General features: G+C 39.6%; 1 protein-coding gene across 2 annotated transcripts; it reads left to right on the forward strand.

The window, feature by feature from the left end:
* Positions 1 to 8,145: 8,145 nt before the first annotated feature.
* SRP54 (signal recognition particle 54) lies at positions 8,146 to 19,072 on the forward strand (the record flags this gene model as incomplete). Of its 2 annotated transcripts, XM_079537383.1 has the most annotated exons (15): positions 8,146 to 8,223; positions 9,424 to 9,515; positions 10,132 to 10,216; positions 11,143 to 11,247; positions 12,453 to 12,519; positions 12,616 to 12,673; positions 13,491 to 13,641; positions 14,467 to 14,615; positions 15,848 to 15,948; positions 16,053 to 16,139; positions 16,472 to 16,545; positions 16,782 to 16,890; positions 17,641 to 17,811; positions 18,232 to 18,327; positions 18,981 to 19,072. In XM_079537383.1, 15 exons carry the CDS (start codon positions 8,146 to 8,148, stop codon positions 19,070 to 19,072), a joined length of 1,515 nt encoding a protein of 504 aa, XP_079393509.1. The 2 variants fall into 2 exon arrangements, with proteins under 2 accessions (XP_079393509.1, XP_079393510.1); XM_079537384.1 differs by lacking the exon at positions 17,641 to 17,811.
* Positions 19,073 to 19,273: the final 201 nt, after the last annotated feature.

Below are 19,273 nucleotides of genomic sequence, written 5' to 3' on the forward strand. Positions count from 1 at the left end.
CCAGAAGATGCAAACTTTGAAAAGAGGAACTGGGCAGGACAGAGGAGGCAGCTGCAAACGAAGCAGCACGAACAACACAACAGGTGCAAAGCAGCAGTTCTTGCCTGTCAGCGTTTTAACGTTGAAACCTCTAATAAGCACCCATCTCAGTGAATCCCAGAGTTCGCTCAGCATTTCCAGAGTCTTTAGGATCGTTCCAGAAGTAGTGACTTTTCTGATCAGCTTAGAGAAGGCTTCTATGGATGCACAGAAGTAAACCCAGAGATTATGGAAAGGTGGACAAACTATTGCTTAAATCTTGTAATATTAAGCTGGGAGAAATCTTAATAAATAATGTGGGAATGGGTCCATTAGCGCTAGGACAGACCTTTGGAAAGCTGAGTCTGCAGAGGTAGAAAACATTTGAAGAAGCAAGAGGAAAAGTAGTGACATGGACAGAAAGAGAGCAGAAAGCTGATATTAGCAGCTGTACAGACTGGTGTCTGGGGGCAATAAGCCGCTACATCTGGCAGATGCTTTACAACAATACTATTACTATGCAAGAGACCTCATCCAGCTGTTAGGAGTATCAAATTCATATATAGAGAGTTTAATGAAATGCAGGAAGAGTTTGTAGACCACCGTGCCAGCCATATCACATAGCAAGAGCACAACTTAGCTCCTCCATTCCTTTCAGAACTGATGAGCTAAGGCCTGCTCCCTCACACCCTGATGGACCTCTGCTGGCCAAGGGCAGAAGGAATGGTCCTAGAGGCTGCATGTCATGCCCATCTCTGCTGCAGTGAGATGGCACTGTCAGTGGAAGATGGGCAGCATGCTCCCCTTCCTCAAATCCTGACTGTTCTCCCTGCTGGCACTACCATCTGTACAACACTTGTCACAACACTGAACTTCTCATGCAGGGCTCTCTGAGCTCCTCGTAGGAAACATGACGACGTACAACAGTTCTTGTGGATGATCTGTATGAACCTACCAAAAATCTTAAAACTTCTGAGCAGCTAAAATGAAGAACATGAAATGTTAATACAGAAAACTAAATGGCCATTGGAAACCATTTACGTTAATACTGAAACATAAATGGCCATTGGAAGTACTCCTTACCAACTGTCAGTATTGCAAGAAGAGAAGGAGGTTAGAATATGTTCCTCCAAGGACAACAGAACAGCAGGAGCTGCACAAGGCATGCTCTGCACTTGCATGCTTACCCTGTGACTAAATGCAGGCTCCGAGTCACACCATTCCTGTCAAAGCAAGAACAGCAGCAGCTCCCACAATGCCTCATTTGCTTTGGCAGTGTGTAAACATTCAGATTGCCATCAAGTACAGAATGCAGGTGCCAAATATGAAAATATGTATTTCTGCCTCAGTCTGGTAATCAGCTCCACCCAGGTGTTTGACAAATCGTTCACTCTTGAGAAATTCCGTATCAACTTATGAGGATCTTCAAAGAAGAAACTAAAATAGAAAACTATTTTTGCTATCATTTTAGTGCCTGTTGAATATATGAAATGCAGTCTGCAAACCTGGTGTTCATAGAGCAGACAGCTAACCAGGAAAGAAGCACACAGTTCATGAAATGCTGCAAGATGAATCACAATCATTTGTTTATGGAGGAAGTCTGAATGCCAGTGTGTTTGTATTTTACTTCAAAAACCGGTTTCACTGGATCTACTCAACACATACTTCTAACATTTAATCAACACGTTGCAAAAACTCTAATTAGCACCCTGGTGCTGCTCAATCTTTCTACAGCAAATACAACACATGCTAAGGAAACATCACAAAACCTCACACAGTATAGAAAGGATTGCTACACTAACACCTTCAGATCCAGGTATCATGTACTGATATCAGAAAATGACTTCATGTGGAAATATGAGGATTTAGCAAAAGCAACTGTAACAGCCTGCACCTTGTGGTTTCCTAGATATATATTCAGCCTCAGACATGTAAAAAGTGAATACAATCATCCACATTACTTGATACAAAGCTAATTCAGTTGTGCAGTGTGCTTTTATGATACTGGACAAACAGGTCAAAGAGGAAGTCCCACATTTCTGAACATTACTAGCCCCTTTCTGGCTAACAATGTCAGAAACAGCCTCTGACCTCAATATAGAAGATTGCTTCCTTGGTATTCTTAGGATTTCTCTCCCACAGCAGTATCATTTGTCTCAACAGAGAACAACAAAGAAAATTAATGCCAGTTCCTAAAATTGGTGACAAGAGGTTTACCAAACAAGAGAGCAGTGAAGAAGATTTTTGGGATGGTATCATTGTAAGAAATACACTGCTGTTAACGTGGCTCTGCAACACTACCTGATTTCTTTTGCAAGGGTATTCTACTTGGATAAATCACTTCTATCCATTTGGACACAAAACCTTGCACTAAATTGCTTTTTCACATGCACAGAAAACTACACTTACACTTGGTTACATCACAGAAACCCACACTTTTCTCTTTTCAAAAACTCATTCCACTTGCACTGACAAGAGTATCAAAAAGAAACACTAGACAACATTCTCTATGAGAGAAGTTTTTTCCTTATTTTATTCTATATCCTTGTTTTGTAGAAATCAGCATCTGCTAACTTTACCTAGGAATGCCTAGGAACACAATAACGCCTCACTCATAATATAAAAGCTGGACAAATGTGGTCTGTTTCTGAGTGTATGATGAAAAGTTTTGTTATCTGTATGCAGATCACTATAACAAAGAAACGTATCTACCATGGTTGGTTAAGTTAATTTTGTCAGGTACCCTTCCTTCATCACCTTCTAAAAGGCAGAGCTTACAGCACTGATGGACCTCAACCTCCAAGTTACAAAGCTAAATTCTACATCACTCACTTACGAAGCTGGTTTTCCCCCAGTACAAGTGAATCCAAAAGAAAAAAATAATCATACTTAATTATACGTCATTTATCCTTAACTTAGTGGATCTGTGATGGTTTATTATTCAGTTATTGTTTCAAACAATACAACACTGTATGAACAACTGGCAATTCAGCCTTCTAAATCACTTTGAAATCCTCAGCTTCAAATAATAAAAGCTTATAACAGAATGTATAAAATGGAAAAAGCTTGTAAGATTGTTTTACTTCACTGTTACATAACTGAAAAAAAAAAAGCTAGTATTAGTCTGTTATGGCTCTGCTGAAATTTTTTTTTCCTTTATCTTAGATCCCATGACAGTACATTGAAAACCACAAAAGGTCTTTTTTTAATCACCTTATCTGTGCTTTACTGACATCTATCAAAAGACGACATTGGTAACCTGCAACATAGCTCCAAGTACAGCAAAGATTTGCCACAGACAGTTGCCACTAAGTAAAGTGATTAGGTGACTTCAATCTTGAAATTAGCATTCCTGGGACTACTTACTTTGATTTTTGCATCTCTGTTGAGATACAGAAGCCTGATCAATCTCTGCTTTCATTGCTTATCTTCTCCAGCACCCACTCATACCAAATGCAACCTTTCCTGCTATTGAACATTTTTATGAGTTTGGGCAGCAGCAGAACAATTGGGAATACGTGCATGCACACATTTATATAGAAGCTATACATCAAATGCTGGGACCAACTGAATGGGATCTTCAGGGGGGCTTCCCCAAGTGGTTTGAATTAACTCTTGGGCTTCACCCAAGCTTTCTTAGCCAGAACTTCTGGAACGTGCTTATTGCAGAAGGATATTAAAGCATTAATCATCTTATGATAAAAAACAACAACAAAAAAAATCAGTTAAGACACCAAAGGTTCCTGTTATACTTTCCAACTGCTATTGTTTCATTTTCTCTGTGATCTAAGACTAACTCAAAGGAAAAGTTGGAAGGCAAGTCACCATGAAATGACGTACATCCCACTGCAGTAAGTGGGAAGCACTGCACAACTGCGAAACAGCAAAGCAGTGTTGCTAAGCAGCTGCCTTAAAACTGTAACGTCTTCTTCCGTCACATGTAAAGATTTGGAACTTCTAAAATTTGCAAGACTAAAAATAGCATGACTGGTTATTTCATTCTCCATTGGGACAAAGAAAACGAATAGCATCTTACACACTCTCATACCCATAATTACTAAGAAAGATTAATCAGAAATCATTAAACTGAGAACCTAAGCAGTGTTCTCTTAGCTCCACCTACATAAGGGTCTTTATATTATTTGTTTCACTAAAACATAACTTGGCTCTTTCCTGGAAAATTTGGGTTTTTTTGTTTTTGGTTTTGGTTTTTTTTTTAATACTAATCCACATGGAAATCAGAAAATATCAATTAAGTTAAATAAATAAACATGGCTAAAAGGCAACCACTTACATATAGCTTTCTGTAAGGCTACATGCACACTCTGTTTGGGAGAGAAGAAGAAAGCCTGACCACAGCTAGCACTGCAACTGTGCCCCGTCTTCCTCAGCTGGAAGTAAAACTGTAAGCACAACACCTTGACGGGAACAGGAATAAGCTGGCAGCAGGAGGTGGGGGGAAAATATTCACCACAGCAAAACAACTTACCAGTGAGGATACCATCTGTGTTTCCTTTTATCCTAGCCTTCCTAACTTTTACTGTTTTTTTTCATTCAGAATGCTATCACTACATCCTCACATTTTTTTTGCTTTACAGGTTTGTTTCTTTCCTTCACCTGTATTGCTGTGCGGTACAGAAATACAATACCTTTTCATCTTATCTCACAGTACTGTTTTCTCTTGGCATACAGGAATTCCAAATTCCTGAGCTGTGTTCAGCGTGCAACAGCAGAAACCTTAGTCCCAGTTCCTCACAATCCCCTGACCAACCAGCACTAATTGTCACTGCTCTCCCTGCATGTTACCATCAGGACAAATGAGGACAGTGATCACTCAAACGCAACATTTAGGCTGCTGGGAGGGGAGCAGGGGACAGGACCACAGTGAAGATAACTGTCAGCATGCAGACACAGCTGTTCAGAGAAACAGAGGCAGCATATAGAGAGGAATCATCAAAGTGTTTTGTTGGGAACATCACCCCAAACATTTGTGATTTTGGCAAAACTACAGAAAGAGAACAGAAATTGGATAAATGCCTCTGCTTACTTACTACTCAGTGACAAAGGAACATAAACCAGCAATAGAAAGAGAGCTCTTTGCTCGAGTCTGAGCTCACTCAAGAAAGAAAAAAAGAAAGAGATGAACCAGAAGTACAAAGCTATTCTGGAAAAGTGAAGAGTGGAAAAATACGAACAGGTTAACGGTCTAACAAATCAATGAAACCATCTGGACAATAATTGTCTTAACAATGACAAATTCTTAGAGGTTTGCACAAAGCATTCTAATCCCCTCTCCTCTACTGTAGAGGCACATGTACATGCACGTACATTTTAGTGCAGAGTCTATAAAACCTCAAAATTACATCCAAGAAATGAGCAAATGATAGTAATTTTGCAAAAAAATGACCAGTAGATGCACAGACTGGTAGTTTCTACAAGCAATGGTCAGGGACCGCATTTCACAGGCTCTAAATTTCTCCACAAGTCTGTCAATCTGGGAAATCAAATTAGCCTAAATTTTACCAGTTGCTACTGACACGCTGTGCCCTGATGTTACCTATATATGCAGATACATGTAGACATATGTATTTGTGTATGCATATGTGTAAATAAACACACAAGAAGAACGTCTGGTTACAGTTAACTCTAATCATATCCACCAAACGCCAGCCTTCATCAAGCCCGGGGACTCCCCATCTCCCCTCTAAGCGTGACTTGTGCGTGCCCTGAAGCATCTGGCAATAACTTTCCTATCAGCCGACGGGCCGGGCTAGGAGAGCAACGGGGTCTCACACGGTATGCGCTGCGTTTCCCGACGCAGCAGCCCCTCCTGCCCCTCTCCATATTGGAGGCCGTGGCAACGAGCAGCACACGGTGCCCGCGGCTCCAATACCCGCAGGGCCGCCGGCAGCGGCACGCTTTCCGCCTCAGCCCTTCGGCTGTCCGTCCCAGCACCGCCGGGGTCGCGCCCGGCCTCTAACTCTCCCCACACGTTTATAAAACCGTCTCCAGGCTCAACGTGAGGCGCCGGGACATCAGACCCGGACAAGAACGACCCCAGCGCAACAAAGCGCGGGCGTTCGGCGGACCGCGTTCGGCGGACCCCGTCCGACAGGCCCCGCCGCGTGGCCCCTCGGCGCCGGTGCTCAGCTCCCCTCGGCCTCCCGCCGCCCGGCCGCTTACTACTGTGACGCATCCAGTGCAGCAGGCGGGGCAGGTCGGCGGCGCACGTGCCCCGCACGGCGGCCAACACCGCGCGCCGCGCCGCCGCCAGCTCCATCGCCGCGCGCCCAGCCGACGCCAGGGGGCGCCCTGCCTCGCACCCGGCCACTCTATGACCGTTGTCGCGCAGGCTCAAAAGGCGGCCCAGAGGAGCCCTCTCTCTGCGCACGCTTGAAGCGGAGATCCCGCCCACTGCGCACACTCCAGGGCCGTTCCGCTTCAGCCCCGCCCGCCAGCCACTCTTAAGGTGGTACGGCGGTACTCGGAGAGTTTTTATGCCGAGCGCGGGCACGCCATCGAGTTGCAGCGGCCTTAGTGGGCCAGCCGGCGCGTGCCCCGGCGGCGGAAGTGCGCCGAGAGCGTAGGCGAGTGGTGACGTCTCCCCGGTCGGTAGGAGCGGGTCGCCGCTGCCGGTGGCAGAGCGCGGAGGCAGCGCAGTGCCGCCCGGCCCCGCCAGCAGCAGGCCTCCGCGCCGCCCCAACGGTGAGCGCCCGCGCCGGACAGCCTCGCCCGGTGTCGGACAAAGCTGCGTGTTAGCGGCACGCCGCCGCTGTCTGTCCAGACGGATTGCGGTGGGCTCGCGCTGGCTGGACGGGCAATGCGTTTCATCAGGCTGCGGCTCACATCCCACCCCGACTTCTGCCGCCTGGCTCCCGAATGCCCGTCCTCCAGCGGCCGCCGAGCCTTGGGTTCCGTCGCCAGGCCTCTGTCCGTGCCGGGCGGTACGCGGCGCTGCGTCAGAGCTTGCTGCGGATACCGTCGGCGCGGCTGCGTGCTGCAGGGCGGTTGGTTGCGGTGCCCGCTGGCTGGGTGCTCTGGCACAGTGGGTCTTTGTGTCTGTAGGACGGTTCGGCTGCGAAAATATTTGTTTGTTAGGAAATATTTAACCTTGTGCACTTAGCTATCTGTAGAATTCTGGAATATGGGGGGAAAATTGTCAGCTGCTTTGATTACACATGGTTTCATATTGGGAAGTTTGCTTTCAGGTCTGAAAGGAAGAACGCAGGTGTGAGGTTTGAATTCAGCATTGAGCTGGGGGGGAATTTCAGCTGAGTGGTTTGAAAGCAGCTGCCAAATCAGGAGGTGAACAAGAGAAGCCCGAAGCAGTACTTTCTGCAGTGACTGTGGTGCTGCAGCTTTGTTATGAGACAAGTTTTTGTTTGTCCTTTTCCAAAGATTTAGAGGCAGGGTGAGTTAAGATGTTGTCTTTGCATGTGCAGCTTTTAGGAGTTATTTTTTAACTCCTTTTTCAAACTGTCAAATTACCGTGGGCTTGCATGTAAGATTTGTTTATAAGGAACAGAAAATGGTCTGGTTTCCCAATAGAAAAGTTTAAAAACACAGCATGAATTCTGTTAGTTAAGATACACGTATGTTTATGGGACTGTTGACATGGGAAATCTGGTTTGATTTAGAATAGGGTAGATATAATAGTACTGATCAACAGTGTTACCTCCTGCTTGCAAAATGTACTGCTTCTGATTGTGTTGTCTCTGCATAATGCATAGCTTCTAGGCTCTTTGGCTTGGCTTTAAGTCTGTGATGTAACATCATCCTGGTAAGAAAATAAGGAGGCATGTTCTATTTGGAATTCTGTCTAGACTATTTTTTCACAATGAATTTTAGGCGTAAGTATAGCAGACAATGAAATGATTTTTTGTTGCAGGATGGTATTTCTATTTTCAAGTAGGCCATCAGGATTTCCTAAAATTAATTTCAGGCCAGTGTTTGCTAAAAATAATACTTAAAGAGTTCAAACTTGTGCTTTCTGGAGAGCAAAGCAGGTTACTTAACCCAGAATGTACTGGAATAAATTCCTCTGTGAAGGCATAGCTTCAACTAGTTTTAGAACTATTTTTTAAATTGTTTTCCAGATTCTTCTGAGGTCACTTTGAAGCCGCCAAAATGGTTCTAGCAGATCTTGGAAGAAAAATTACTTCAGCGTTGCGCTCACTGAGCAATGCTACAATTATCAACGAAGAGGTATGTAAAACAATTGCATGATGGCACTGTAACGTTTGGAAAGCAAAGTTCTGGTAGATTGGGCTGATGAGAAGCAAAAAGTGAGTTGATATTATTCCCAAGCTCTTTTCATCATTCAAGTAAAACTTCTAGCTAGAGCTTTATAGCCCCTGATAGCCAAAACTCAGTGCTAGGTTTAGGCATATAGAGTCACCTCAGAGATAGTGGGCCCCATGTTCCCAGGGTCATCATGACTGGTGGCTGTACTCCTGGAAAGTAACATTCAGAAGTGGTGAATGCTGAAGAAGGCATTTTATGTCTGTGTTCTGGTGGGGACTACTCTGAGACCTTGCAGAATGTGCCAGTGTTTGTGTTCAGCTGTGTTATGGACGTGTACTGGATTGCTAGAAGCTGGACTGTGGAAGAAGAAATGATTTTCAGTATAGGTTTTGCACCCTAAAATGAGAGGAGTGCTAAGTTTGCTGCCTTTCTGTTCTAGCCAGCATGTGACTCTGGAAGCTATTTGACTTGATAGTCTGTATTTTTTAATTAAGATTTCGATATGGTAAATGTTGTAAAGACTGAATGGCAAGATTAAAAAGTAAAGGATACGATGATTTGAAATTGCTTTTGAGTAAATGGCTAGAAAGTTCAGGTAGACAAATATGTTTTGTTGCCTGAAGTAACTAAAAAATAGGCTTACCAACAGGCAAGGCGAGGTTGTGCAAGACGAACATCTTAAGCTAGAAAACAACAGAGTCTAATACAACCCAATGCTTTTTTTTTTTCTAATAAAAGCTTTTCTCCTGTGAGAGGTCAAGCCGTGCAAATGAGGTTGCTTATTCAGATGTTACTTAATTAAAAAAAAAAAGTAAAAATGTTTTGTTCAAGACTTTTCAAAGTGAAACATTTTATGGCTACTGATCTGGGTTCCACCTTTGCCTGAAAAACCAGAGCAGCTGCAGAGCAGCAGTACAGTTTATGCTGAAAATGCAGGTGACAAATTGAGGTGCTTCCTTTTCCCTTTCAGATTTAAACTTGATTTGCATATGAGCAAACGCATAGACTTAGTGGCAGTCAATATAACAATAAGACCACGTGCATTTAACTCATAAAAGCCTTTAGTGTATCATAAATATACTTTCTCATTGTTATTGGAAACTAATACTGAGTTAGTCAACGTTGTGTGTTGTAAAACCATTTTTCCTTTATACTCCAAAGGTTTTAAATGCTATGTTAAAAGAAGTATGCACAGCATTACTGGAAGCTGATGTTAATATTAAACTTGTGAAGCAACTAAGAGAAAATGTCAAGTAAGTAATCAACATCAATTTTAATTTTAATGTTTGTAAAAATCGTAGTTTGACGTTATGGAAGAATAACTTCTAATTTGTATATGACTTTCTTAGACATGTCCAGTCTACCTTTAAACCCTAGTTTTCACTTTAACAGAAAAAATCAGTTTCAAACAGCATCTAGCCAGCTGTATCAAAATAATCTTCCTCGGGTTTAGCCAATTGCTGGGGTGTTTCTTTAAAAAAAAAAAAAAAAAAAAAAAAAAAAAAAAAAAACATTGTCAGTTGAGTGGAATAGTAAACTTAGCTCTTAGAGCCTGGGCACCTCGTCTTCCAACGTTCTGTGCTGCCTATAGGTAGATCTGCCCGAATGCTCAGTACTGTTACCTTGTTATTTTGAGATGTGTAAGTCAAGTAGATACAAGTACACTGGAAACCTGGTTTTGTGCTACATACTAAGATGTTGTCTCTAGTGTATGTCACTTCTTGAATACATTGTACCTAAAAACTGGAGGCAAATCAGGTTGCTGTTCCACTTGCAGAGACTTCGCTTACTAATAGGTTAACGTGATACTGTAAGTTATAGCAGTGCTTCATGGCTTCAGTTTTACTAAAGGTGTTTTCTTTAATTCAGGTCTGCAATTGATCTTGAAGAAATGGCATCTGGCCTTAACAAGAGAAAAATGATTCAGCATGCTGTCTTTAAAGAACTTGTTAAAGTAGGACTTTCAGAATTCTATTATGTCACTTTTCTTGTACAGCTTGTGTTGTGTGAGCAGTACAGTAGCAAGCAAAGTTTTAAGGTTCTTGTACAGTACCAACAGGTGTTCTGTCTGTTTGGGTTGTCAGGTTTTCTGTTCTAAGGCTACTTCCTATGCAAATGGTAGTACTTTTTCTGATTGGAACTTTGCTTTCTGAGTGTATCTTCTAGACTAACTTTCAAGTTCAGCTATTCTTTTCAAATAAATTTAAAGGCAAAATAAGGATAAGGGACTGTGAGCTCCTGAACTGCTGTCTTTGGTTGTCCTAGCAGTATACCTTTGCTACTCTAGGGAAGATTTGTTCAAACTACTTACAAAACATTGAAAAAGTACAACTAACAATCTGGCAGTTTCTATGGCAACTTTTCATCTGCTTGTTCGGTCAAGTCCCTACCTGGTATCAGTTTTTTGTCCTCTCTCCTATTAAATGTTGTCTTCTGTTCATCTGTAGTTTGTGATCATGCATACTGGCTCTGTGGAATGCATGCTCCTATTCATTCCAGAAGAGACTAAGCCTGAAAAGTCTTCTATGTTGTAGGATTCTCACCAGAAGAGATCCATCTTTGTGCAGTGATGCTGGGGTGGAGGTTATGTTTATGTTCATTTTTATATTCAATATATATAGGCTCACTTGCCTTTGGTGCTTAGTCTTATGGGGAGGAAAAAAAAAACACCTGTTATAGAATGATTATGTATACTATATACTAAAGATCTGTGTGTTCATTGTGAATTTAAAGCATCTAAAAAAATTGAGACCCAAATATACAAAAAATTTGCTTTCTTTGCTGAATGTGAAACCAGGCACTGATCAGGGCCAAGTATGACATTAAGTGTTATAAGTCTCTGAAATTCAGTTTTGCAACACAGACCCCTTTGTTCTGTAGCTTGTAGATCCTGGAGTTAAAGCATGGACACCTACCAAAGGAAAACAGAACATTATAATGTTTGTTGGCTTGCAAGGAAGTGGTAAAACGACAACCTGTTCAAAGGTAACTTGCACTGAATGTGTTTGGATTTTCTGTTGTTTTTTTTTTTTCTGGTGAAGGAGAGTGTTGTTGAACACTTAATGTACAATGTACTTGTGACTTGCTGTTTTTATTACTGATTACATTATAGAAATACTTTTGTAGAGGAGGTTCTTAGATGATATGAATGTCCAAAGTAATATTCTTTTGGAGCTTATTTATAGTTGCAGGGCTTCCTTCAAGATTTTTTAAGTTGCACATTTAATGAAACTATTATATATGGATAATAGTTTCTTTCCACTCCATACTTCATGGGTTTAAGATGCACTGAGTGGAACTTTTCTCATTCTATTGCCTGTTTAGGGGAACTAGTATAAGTTGACTTCTGTGTTAAGTATCCCAGGTAAGCATGAGTGGATGGTATGAAACCTGTTCTAGCTGCAAGTTTATTTAGGGACTTTAGGTTTATATTTTCAAGACTAAAAAAGGATGCTCAATTCAGAGCAGTTGTAACTTAACTTATTGATTTTTTTATTTTTTTTTTTTGAAGAGGAAAAAATTGTCCTATGGGAAAAGACCAATGTGTACTTCTTGCCTTTTTTTTGTCACTTGCTCTCAGAGAGATTTATATGTAGACCTTGCTAAATATATCACTGCTCTGATTTTGTAAGACATTCCTGGTTCTTCTGTAGGAAAATATATCTTGGAAGTCTTTATTTGGGTGAATCAATTGAATCAACCGTTCTGTGAATCTGTTGTACTAGTGAGGCTTGCAAGTGTTACATAATAGTAAGGATTCTATTCATTGCTTTGAAACATATCCTTGTGATTGGAATATCTGTGTTCCTCTGGAAGTAAAAAAGCAAAGAAATGCTCAAGTTTTAGCCATTGCTGTAGTTAATAACTTACTACTTTGGCTAGTATTCAAAAGCTAATTCTATCTGCATTATTAAGAACTAATAAAATAGAAACAGAGGCTATTCTTAGCTCAGGAAACTGAAATCAGAAGGAGAGTCAAGCCACTGTTTTTGTCTAATTGAACAGTCACTTGTATATCATGCTTTTCCAATATGCTAACACTTGATGGTTGTATGATGTTACTAAGTGATCACAGGTATACCAAGGCTGGTTTGACTTTGTCCTCAGTTTGTACTTTAAGCCATTACATAGTGTTATACTTTGTTGTGGGATTTTGGTGTAACCACTTGTTTTGGTTTTTTTTTTAACAGTTAGCATACTTCTATCAAAGGAAAGGTTGGAAGACGTGTTTAATATGTGCAGACACATACAGAGCAGGTAATACAAACAGCTACTAATGATATAGTTCTCTCTCTAACGCTTATTTTTGTGTGTGTTTTTTTTAATATTTCCCTGACCATACCTGTCTTACAGGTGCATTTGACCAATTAAAGCAGAATGCAACAAAAGCAAGAATTCCTTTTTATGGGAGGTAAGCATCTCTCAGAACCAGTTTGGAGAGCAATGCAGTTTTAATGATATATTGTTACTTATTGAATATCTTACAAAATCCTGTTCACTGTTGCTTAACTATTTATATATATTTATTATATACATACATCTGTGTATATATATAATATATTAACATTTGTTCTGAGTGGTTGAGGTCGGAAAGGACTTCTGAAGATCTAGTCCACCCCCAGCTTGCTTGAGCAGGTTGCACAAGATCAGTTCTAGATGGATTTTCAACATCTCTTGAGAAGGAGATCCACAACTTCTGCAAGCAACCAATGCTAGTGCTCTATCATCCTCAGTAAATTATTTTTCCTCATGTTCATCTGGAAGTTCCTGTGTTGCAGTTGGCACCTTTGCAAACTGTCTCTCTTGTTCTGGGTTCCCAATACTGAACACAGTACTCCAGCTGTGGCCCTACTAGAGCTGAGTAGAGGGGTAGAAAAACCTTGTGACCTGCTCACAATGTTCTTCTCAGTGCAGCAAAGGAGACCATTGGCCTTCTTGCCTCAGAGCTGCACTGCCATCTCATGGAGATGAACTAGGGCTTCAGAGAAGGACTAGCAGGGCCTAGTGCAGTCTTCAGTAGATGCGACAGTCCTTTGTACTTCAGTTCACTGAACAGTAAGGGTAAATGATTTAGAAAGGTGTAACCTTAATCAGTTTTGGCTTGACAGGAGAGGAAGTCAATCTTGAAATCCAAGCAGATTTATGGTTAGTAAGTTTACAGTCAAGCGATAAAAGGTTTAATTTGGGAATAAAGAATTGCATATGTAATGATATTTCTCTTTGATCAGTTATACAGAAATGGATCCTGTAATTATTGCATCAGAAGGTGTTGAGAAATTTAAGAATGAAAACTTTGAAATTATCATTGTTGATACAAGTGGACGTCACAAACAGGAAGACTCGTTGTTTGAAGAGATGCTACAAGTTGCTAATGCCATAGTGAGTAGCTTCAAGAAATACATTCACTACTGTTATAGTAATGCAACTGCAATTAATTGCTTACTTCCTAGTGTTCTATGTGGTTTTCAGTCTACGGGAAGCACTTCTAACATCTAGAATAAGCTAAAAATTATAAGCTGATATGAATAAATGAGAGAGATGATCAGTGCTTAATAGCACTGAGTCAGTTTTAGTTGTTGGATCTGTAATTTAAGGATGCTTGCATTTAACTAGACTACAATTCCTGCTTGAACTTTGCGTTTCGGAATTTTTGCAATGCGAAACTAGATTTTAAAAAAAAAAAGTTTCTGTAGCTTTGTGTACAACCTTTTCTGTGATTGTTACAAATAATTGCCTTGAAACAGAATGTTCAGCAAGTTGGATATGTAAATGAAGTTGGCGTTTCTTGTGTGAATTCTAAATATCTAATTTTGGATTCTGCAGTCTTGCAGAACAATATGGCAGCTCCCATACAAGTCATGCTGTTGGGTAACTTGTTTTCAAAGGAGTGGACATCTTAAAGTTTTTAATGAGAAAAACAAATGGCAGATGTTAATTGCTTGTAGGTGCTGATCAGCTTGCTGGCTCGCATACTATCTGAAATCATTCAAAACATAAGAACTGCAAAATTTTAATACCGTGTACTGAATGTTTTTAATACTCTGTGTATATGAACATTTTTTTGCAGATGATAATATAGCATTTTCAAGCGGTCCTTAGGTAATACTGCTCATAGAAATGTATTGCAAGAACTTCTGTTACTGAACGTAATACATCAACAAACATTAAGAATGCAGAAAAAAATCCTTCTTTTTTTCTTCCTAGCAACCAGATAATATTGTGTATGTGATGGATGCTTCCATTGGCCAAGCTTGTGAAGCTCAAGCTAAAGCTTTCAAAGATAAAGTAGATGTAGCTTCTGTCATTGTGACTAAGCTTGATGGACATGCAAAAGGAGGTGGCGCTCTTAGTGCGTAAGTATTGTGATATAATAGGGGTGTCTGGCCACAGATGGACAAATGTGTTAGTGCTTCACAGAAACCTGTCAAGTGAAAGCATCTCTGTTAAGTTACAGGGCATCTGGAGATTTAAGTAGCTATTTTTATCCTAATTTCAGTGTTGATATTCAGTATCAATTATTAGAATGTACTTCCAATGCAGTAGTATTGTCGCATCAGACTTCTGTCTTCTCAGAACAGAATACAATTATTGTTGCATCTTGTTTAGCAGACCTAACTAAAAATATAAATATAAAATTGGATGTAATAATCTTTTCACGTTATGTTTATTTTCCTTTCATTTATGTCCAAATTTTTTACTGAAATGCTAGAAATTCTAGCTAATCAAATGTAATGGCTCTAGATCTGTGATGCACATTAAATTTCTAAATTCAGTGTCAAGCATCTTGATGAAAGGTAAATCAGCAGTTATGCTTTTCTGAAGTCCATTCTTGTTGGGCTTCTCATACACTGTATGTTGACAACCTTTGTTCACTAGAACATGTGATATTATCTTCTGCTTCTATGTTAGACTCACCTCCAGCTGCTTTTGGATGATACAGCTTGCATGGAGCAAGATTATATGTCAAAACAGTTATCTGACACCTACTTGCTAAATCACTGTTTGATTTGGATGTTAAGTGTTAAAATTCTTCATTTGCCATATGTATTTTGCTGTTATTTATAGCGCAGTGATGGAAAACTGAACTTAAAAGCGAAGTGAAAATACCAGAAATAAGTTCTTGCTGTCATGTGCTGTCATATATGCTGTCTGCTGTGTCTGTTCTCTACTTTCTGCAGATGGGAAACAGAATTCATTTAAAGTTATTGCTACTGATTGATTCTTTTAAAGGTTTTGATATTTTTCCATATCTTTTCCTGTTTTTTTCCTGCGTTGAAAGTGAGAATATTTTTAGGGTTCCTCCCACAACAGATAACAAAGTCAGCCAACATCTGACCTCCCAGTATTAGAGATAGAATGGATGTGTCTTATTTTTCTTTCTATCCTCTGACGGTTCTGGAACTTGGCAGTGAAAAAGTATTGCCAGCTACTCCCCGCTTTCCATTGCAAATGCTGGATATTTTTTTTTTGCATTAATAACTTGGTGTATGAAAGATACTTAAGAGATTGTGCTGATGTTGTGTTTGTGTTGTGTTGATGATCTCTAGCTGAGAAGTCGTCTCATAATATACATATTTCACTGCAGAGTTGCTGCTACAAAGTCTCCTATTATTTTTATTGGAACTGGTGAGCACATAGACGACTTCGAACCCTTCAAAACACAGCCTTTCATCAGCAAACTTCTTGGTATGTACTACATGCAGCTGTGTGCAAGATACTTTGAGTTGGATAATTGAAAGTTAAAGTGTGATTTCTTCAATGCCAACTTCAGATTTGGTTTTGTTTTCCAGGCATGGGTGATATTGAAGGATTGATAGATAAGGTAAATGAATTAAAGTTGGATGATAACGAGGCACTCATAGAAAAGCTCAAACATGGTAAGTTGTTTCCAAAGCTTGGATGTGTAGACAAGTAACTTGTTCCAAGTGCGTGCTGAAGAATGGTCATTCTCTAGTAAATGTTTCGGGCAAGAAATAGCTATGTTTTCCATTAAGTGACAAGTAGAACTGTAATTGCAGATGAACTAGCATAATACTCTTAAGTGTGTGCCATCAGAAATGGCTTAGCTGTATTATTAGTTGAGGTTTACTTATCTGCTTGTTTATCCAGTATAGTACTTACCCTGTAAATATAAAAAGTAATTGAGGAAGGGTAGTAACAGCAAAATGTTAGCGTAACCTTTGCTAATCTTCTTTTTGTTGTTCTTCAGGTCAGTTTACACTAAGAGATATGTATGAACAATTCCAAAACATCATGAAAATGGGACCATTCAGTCAGATCCTGGTTAGTTGTCCTAAAATTTGTTTTATCGGTTTCTGCTTTATAGCTGACAAAATTCTGCTGTAAACTTAAAATTCTTTACTGAAACTGATACTACAATCTGTACTTTATATTTTTCAAAAAGGTAAAATTATTTGTCTACTGGAATACATACCTGCTGAACTAAAACGTCTTGTCTGTATTTCTTAAAGTTAGCTTTGCCTGTTCTGACACAGCTTTTGTGTTGCATTTTAAAACAGGGTATGATTCCTGGTTTTGGGACTGACTTTATGAGTAAAGGCAATGAACAAGAATCAATGGCAAGGCTAAAGAAATTGATGACTATAATGGACAGTATGAATGATCAAGGTAAAAACAAATTTCAATCACTATTTTTCTTTCTTGAACAAGACTAAAGATTGTTTTGGGCAACAAGGTAGGCATAAGGGTGTGTGTCTGAGATGATGGAAGAGTGGGAGGAACATTTCACTCTTAGAAATAGTGAAGAGTACATATGTATCCCTGTGCTGTATGAACTTTCTGTCCATTCTTAAAGATACACTGGTTATGAGGATACTTACTGCTGCTTTCTTGTGGAGGCTAGATAAAATTTGAAAGCATTCTGTTGATAATTCATTTTTGTTTTCCATAGTGTAGCTATGCTTTTTAAATTATTAATGCTGTCCTTTCAAATGAAAATGTTTCATTCATCTTCACAGAGTCACTGTCTTTCTTTGTATCTTTCTCCCACTCAGATATGCTTGGTGATACAGCCTGGTCTCTGGAAGGTGTGCTTTTTCTAATCCATCCATAACTTTTACAGGAGAGGTGTACTCTTACCTTTGAGCTAAACCTATAAATATGGCTTTGACTGGTTATGCTAAAAGAATAAATTGTTTCTAGGAACTTTTTCTTCCACTGTGATTTGACGTACGAAGGACAATCATTTAGAGCTATTCCCTAGAATACTCTCAATTATGTTTGTACAATTCTGTATCATCTCTTCTAAAATTATTTTTTGTTCTCTGGCTCAGCTAAATTCTCAGCACAGTTGTTTTCATTTCTGCTACCAGCTGTAATCAGTAACAAAACTTACTTTTTCCTTTCCTGTAATTGCAGAACTTGACAGTACAGATGGTGCCAAAGTATTCAGTAAGCAGCCAGGAAGAATCCAAAGAGTAGCAAGAGGTTCAGGTGTTTCTACTAGAGATGTCCAGGAGCTTTTGACCCAATACACTAAATTTGCACAGATGGTGAAAAAGATGGGAGGTATCAAAGGACTTTTCAAAGGTAAAAGAAAGTAAAACAGTGTGGAGGCCACTTGATATGTGAACACAGGAAATTCAATGTATATTAGGTGTATTATGAGAGGAGGACTGAGTTGTAGTTCACTAATTTTCATGTTTGTAAGCTCTTGTGTAAGAGCTGTTTTGTTCTTCATGTTGCTGATGTATAATGTGGCAGTCAAAACTATTGTATTTTCTGGCTTAACCAATGTAGAGTCCATTTCTACTAATACTGATACTTGAGTCTGCTGGGGGGGAGGGGAGAACAGAGACTGCTCATCCTTGAGTACTTTGACTGATGTAGTAGCTTTTGATCGTTAAGTGGATTTTAGAAGGAGGAGATAAAACAAAAACATAATGCAGAATTTTGGGGTTTTTTTAGCCTTGTGCATTAATATACTTTGCTTCTTCCATTTTCTTTAAGGTGGTGATATGTCCAAGAATGTAAACCCATCACAGCTGGCCAAGCTGAACCAACAGATGGCGAAGATGATGGATCCAAGAGTCCTTCATCATATGGGTATGCATTGCCTTTTTATGGCTTCAGCAAGGGTCTGTTACGCTTCATCCATTTGAGATATTATGGAATTGAGGGTGATGTAAAAACGTGTTCATTATGTATCAGTATTAAGTGTCTCCATGCCTTCTAACAAGAATCAGAAAGCTTAGTTGCTGTGTTATGAATACTTTGCACTTAGAAATGCTTTTTCTAGACTCTTCATTTGGATTCAGGTCTCAAAATGAGCAGTTGGAGTAGTGTCTGACAAAATAATGAATCACTTCAAGCATGTCTATTTTAAAGTGCATTTTTGAACCTCTCTCTTCTTCCAGGGTTTGCCTCAGATAAGTAATGTTCACATTAACATCTTTCAGTAAAAACTTCCATATTCAAGTCTTGCATGCTGATAATGATAATTCCTTAAAGATTTTTTATTTTGTCAAGATTTTAATGAAGAGGTCATCTTAAAATCTACTAAGCCTTGTTTGTAGATCCTCCTGTAATTTCTTTGTCAGATGCCTATATTTTGATAGTTATCTAAGCCTGGTTGAGTCTTGGTTTTTCATTCGTATATTACCAAAATGGCCTCTTTACAGCACATGGGCTTTTTTGAATCAAGATAGCTGTGCTTCAAAACTAATTAACACATCCGTATTCTCGCTTATTTTCTGTAGGTGGCATGGCAGGATTGCAGTCAATGATGAGACAGTTCCAACAAGGTGCTGCTGGGAATATGAAAGGCATGATGGGATTCAATAATATGTAAAGAAGCCTTAATAAAAATGGACTGGTTTGACTATTAGTTGCAACTTCAGTGAAAGAATTTGCTTTATTCCTTTTTACAGTGATGGGCAGAGTGATCTTTTAAAATGCTATTCAAGCTTCTCGGTTTCTACATCTAATTTCTGAAAACTATTTTTGCTTAAATTAGTTCCTCTTCTCTAATACCTGATGGCACAAAAAGTGA

Source organism: Tetrao urogallus (genome assembly GCF_951394365.1).
Source record: "Tetrao urogallus genome assembly, chromosome: 6".
NCBI lineage: Eukaryota > Metazoa > Chordata > Aves > Galliformes > Phasianidae > Tetrao > Tetrao urogallus.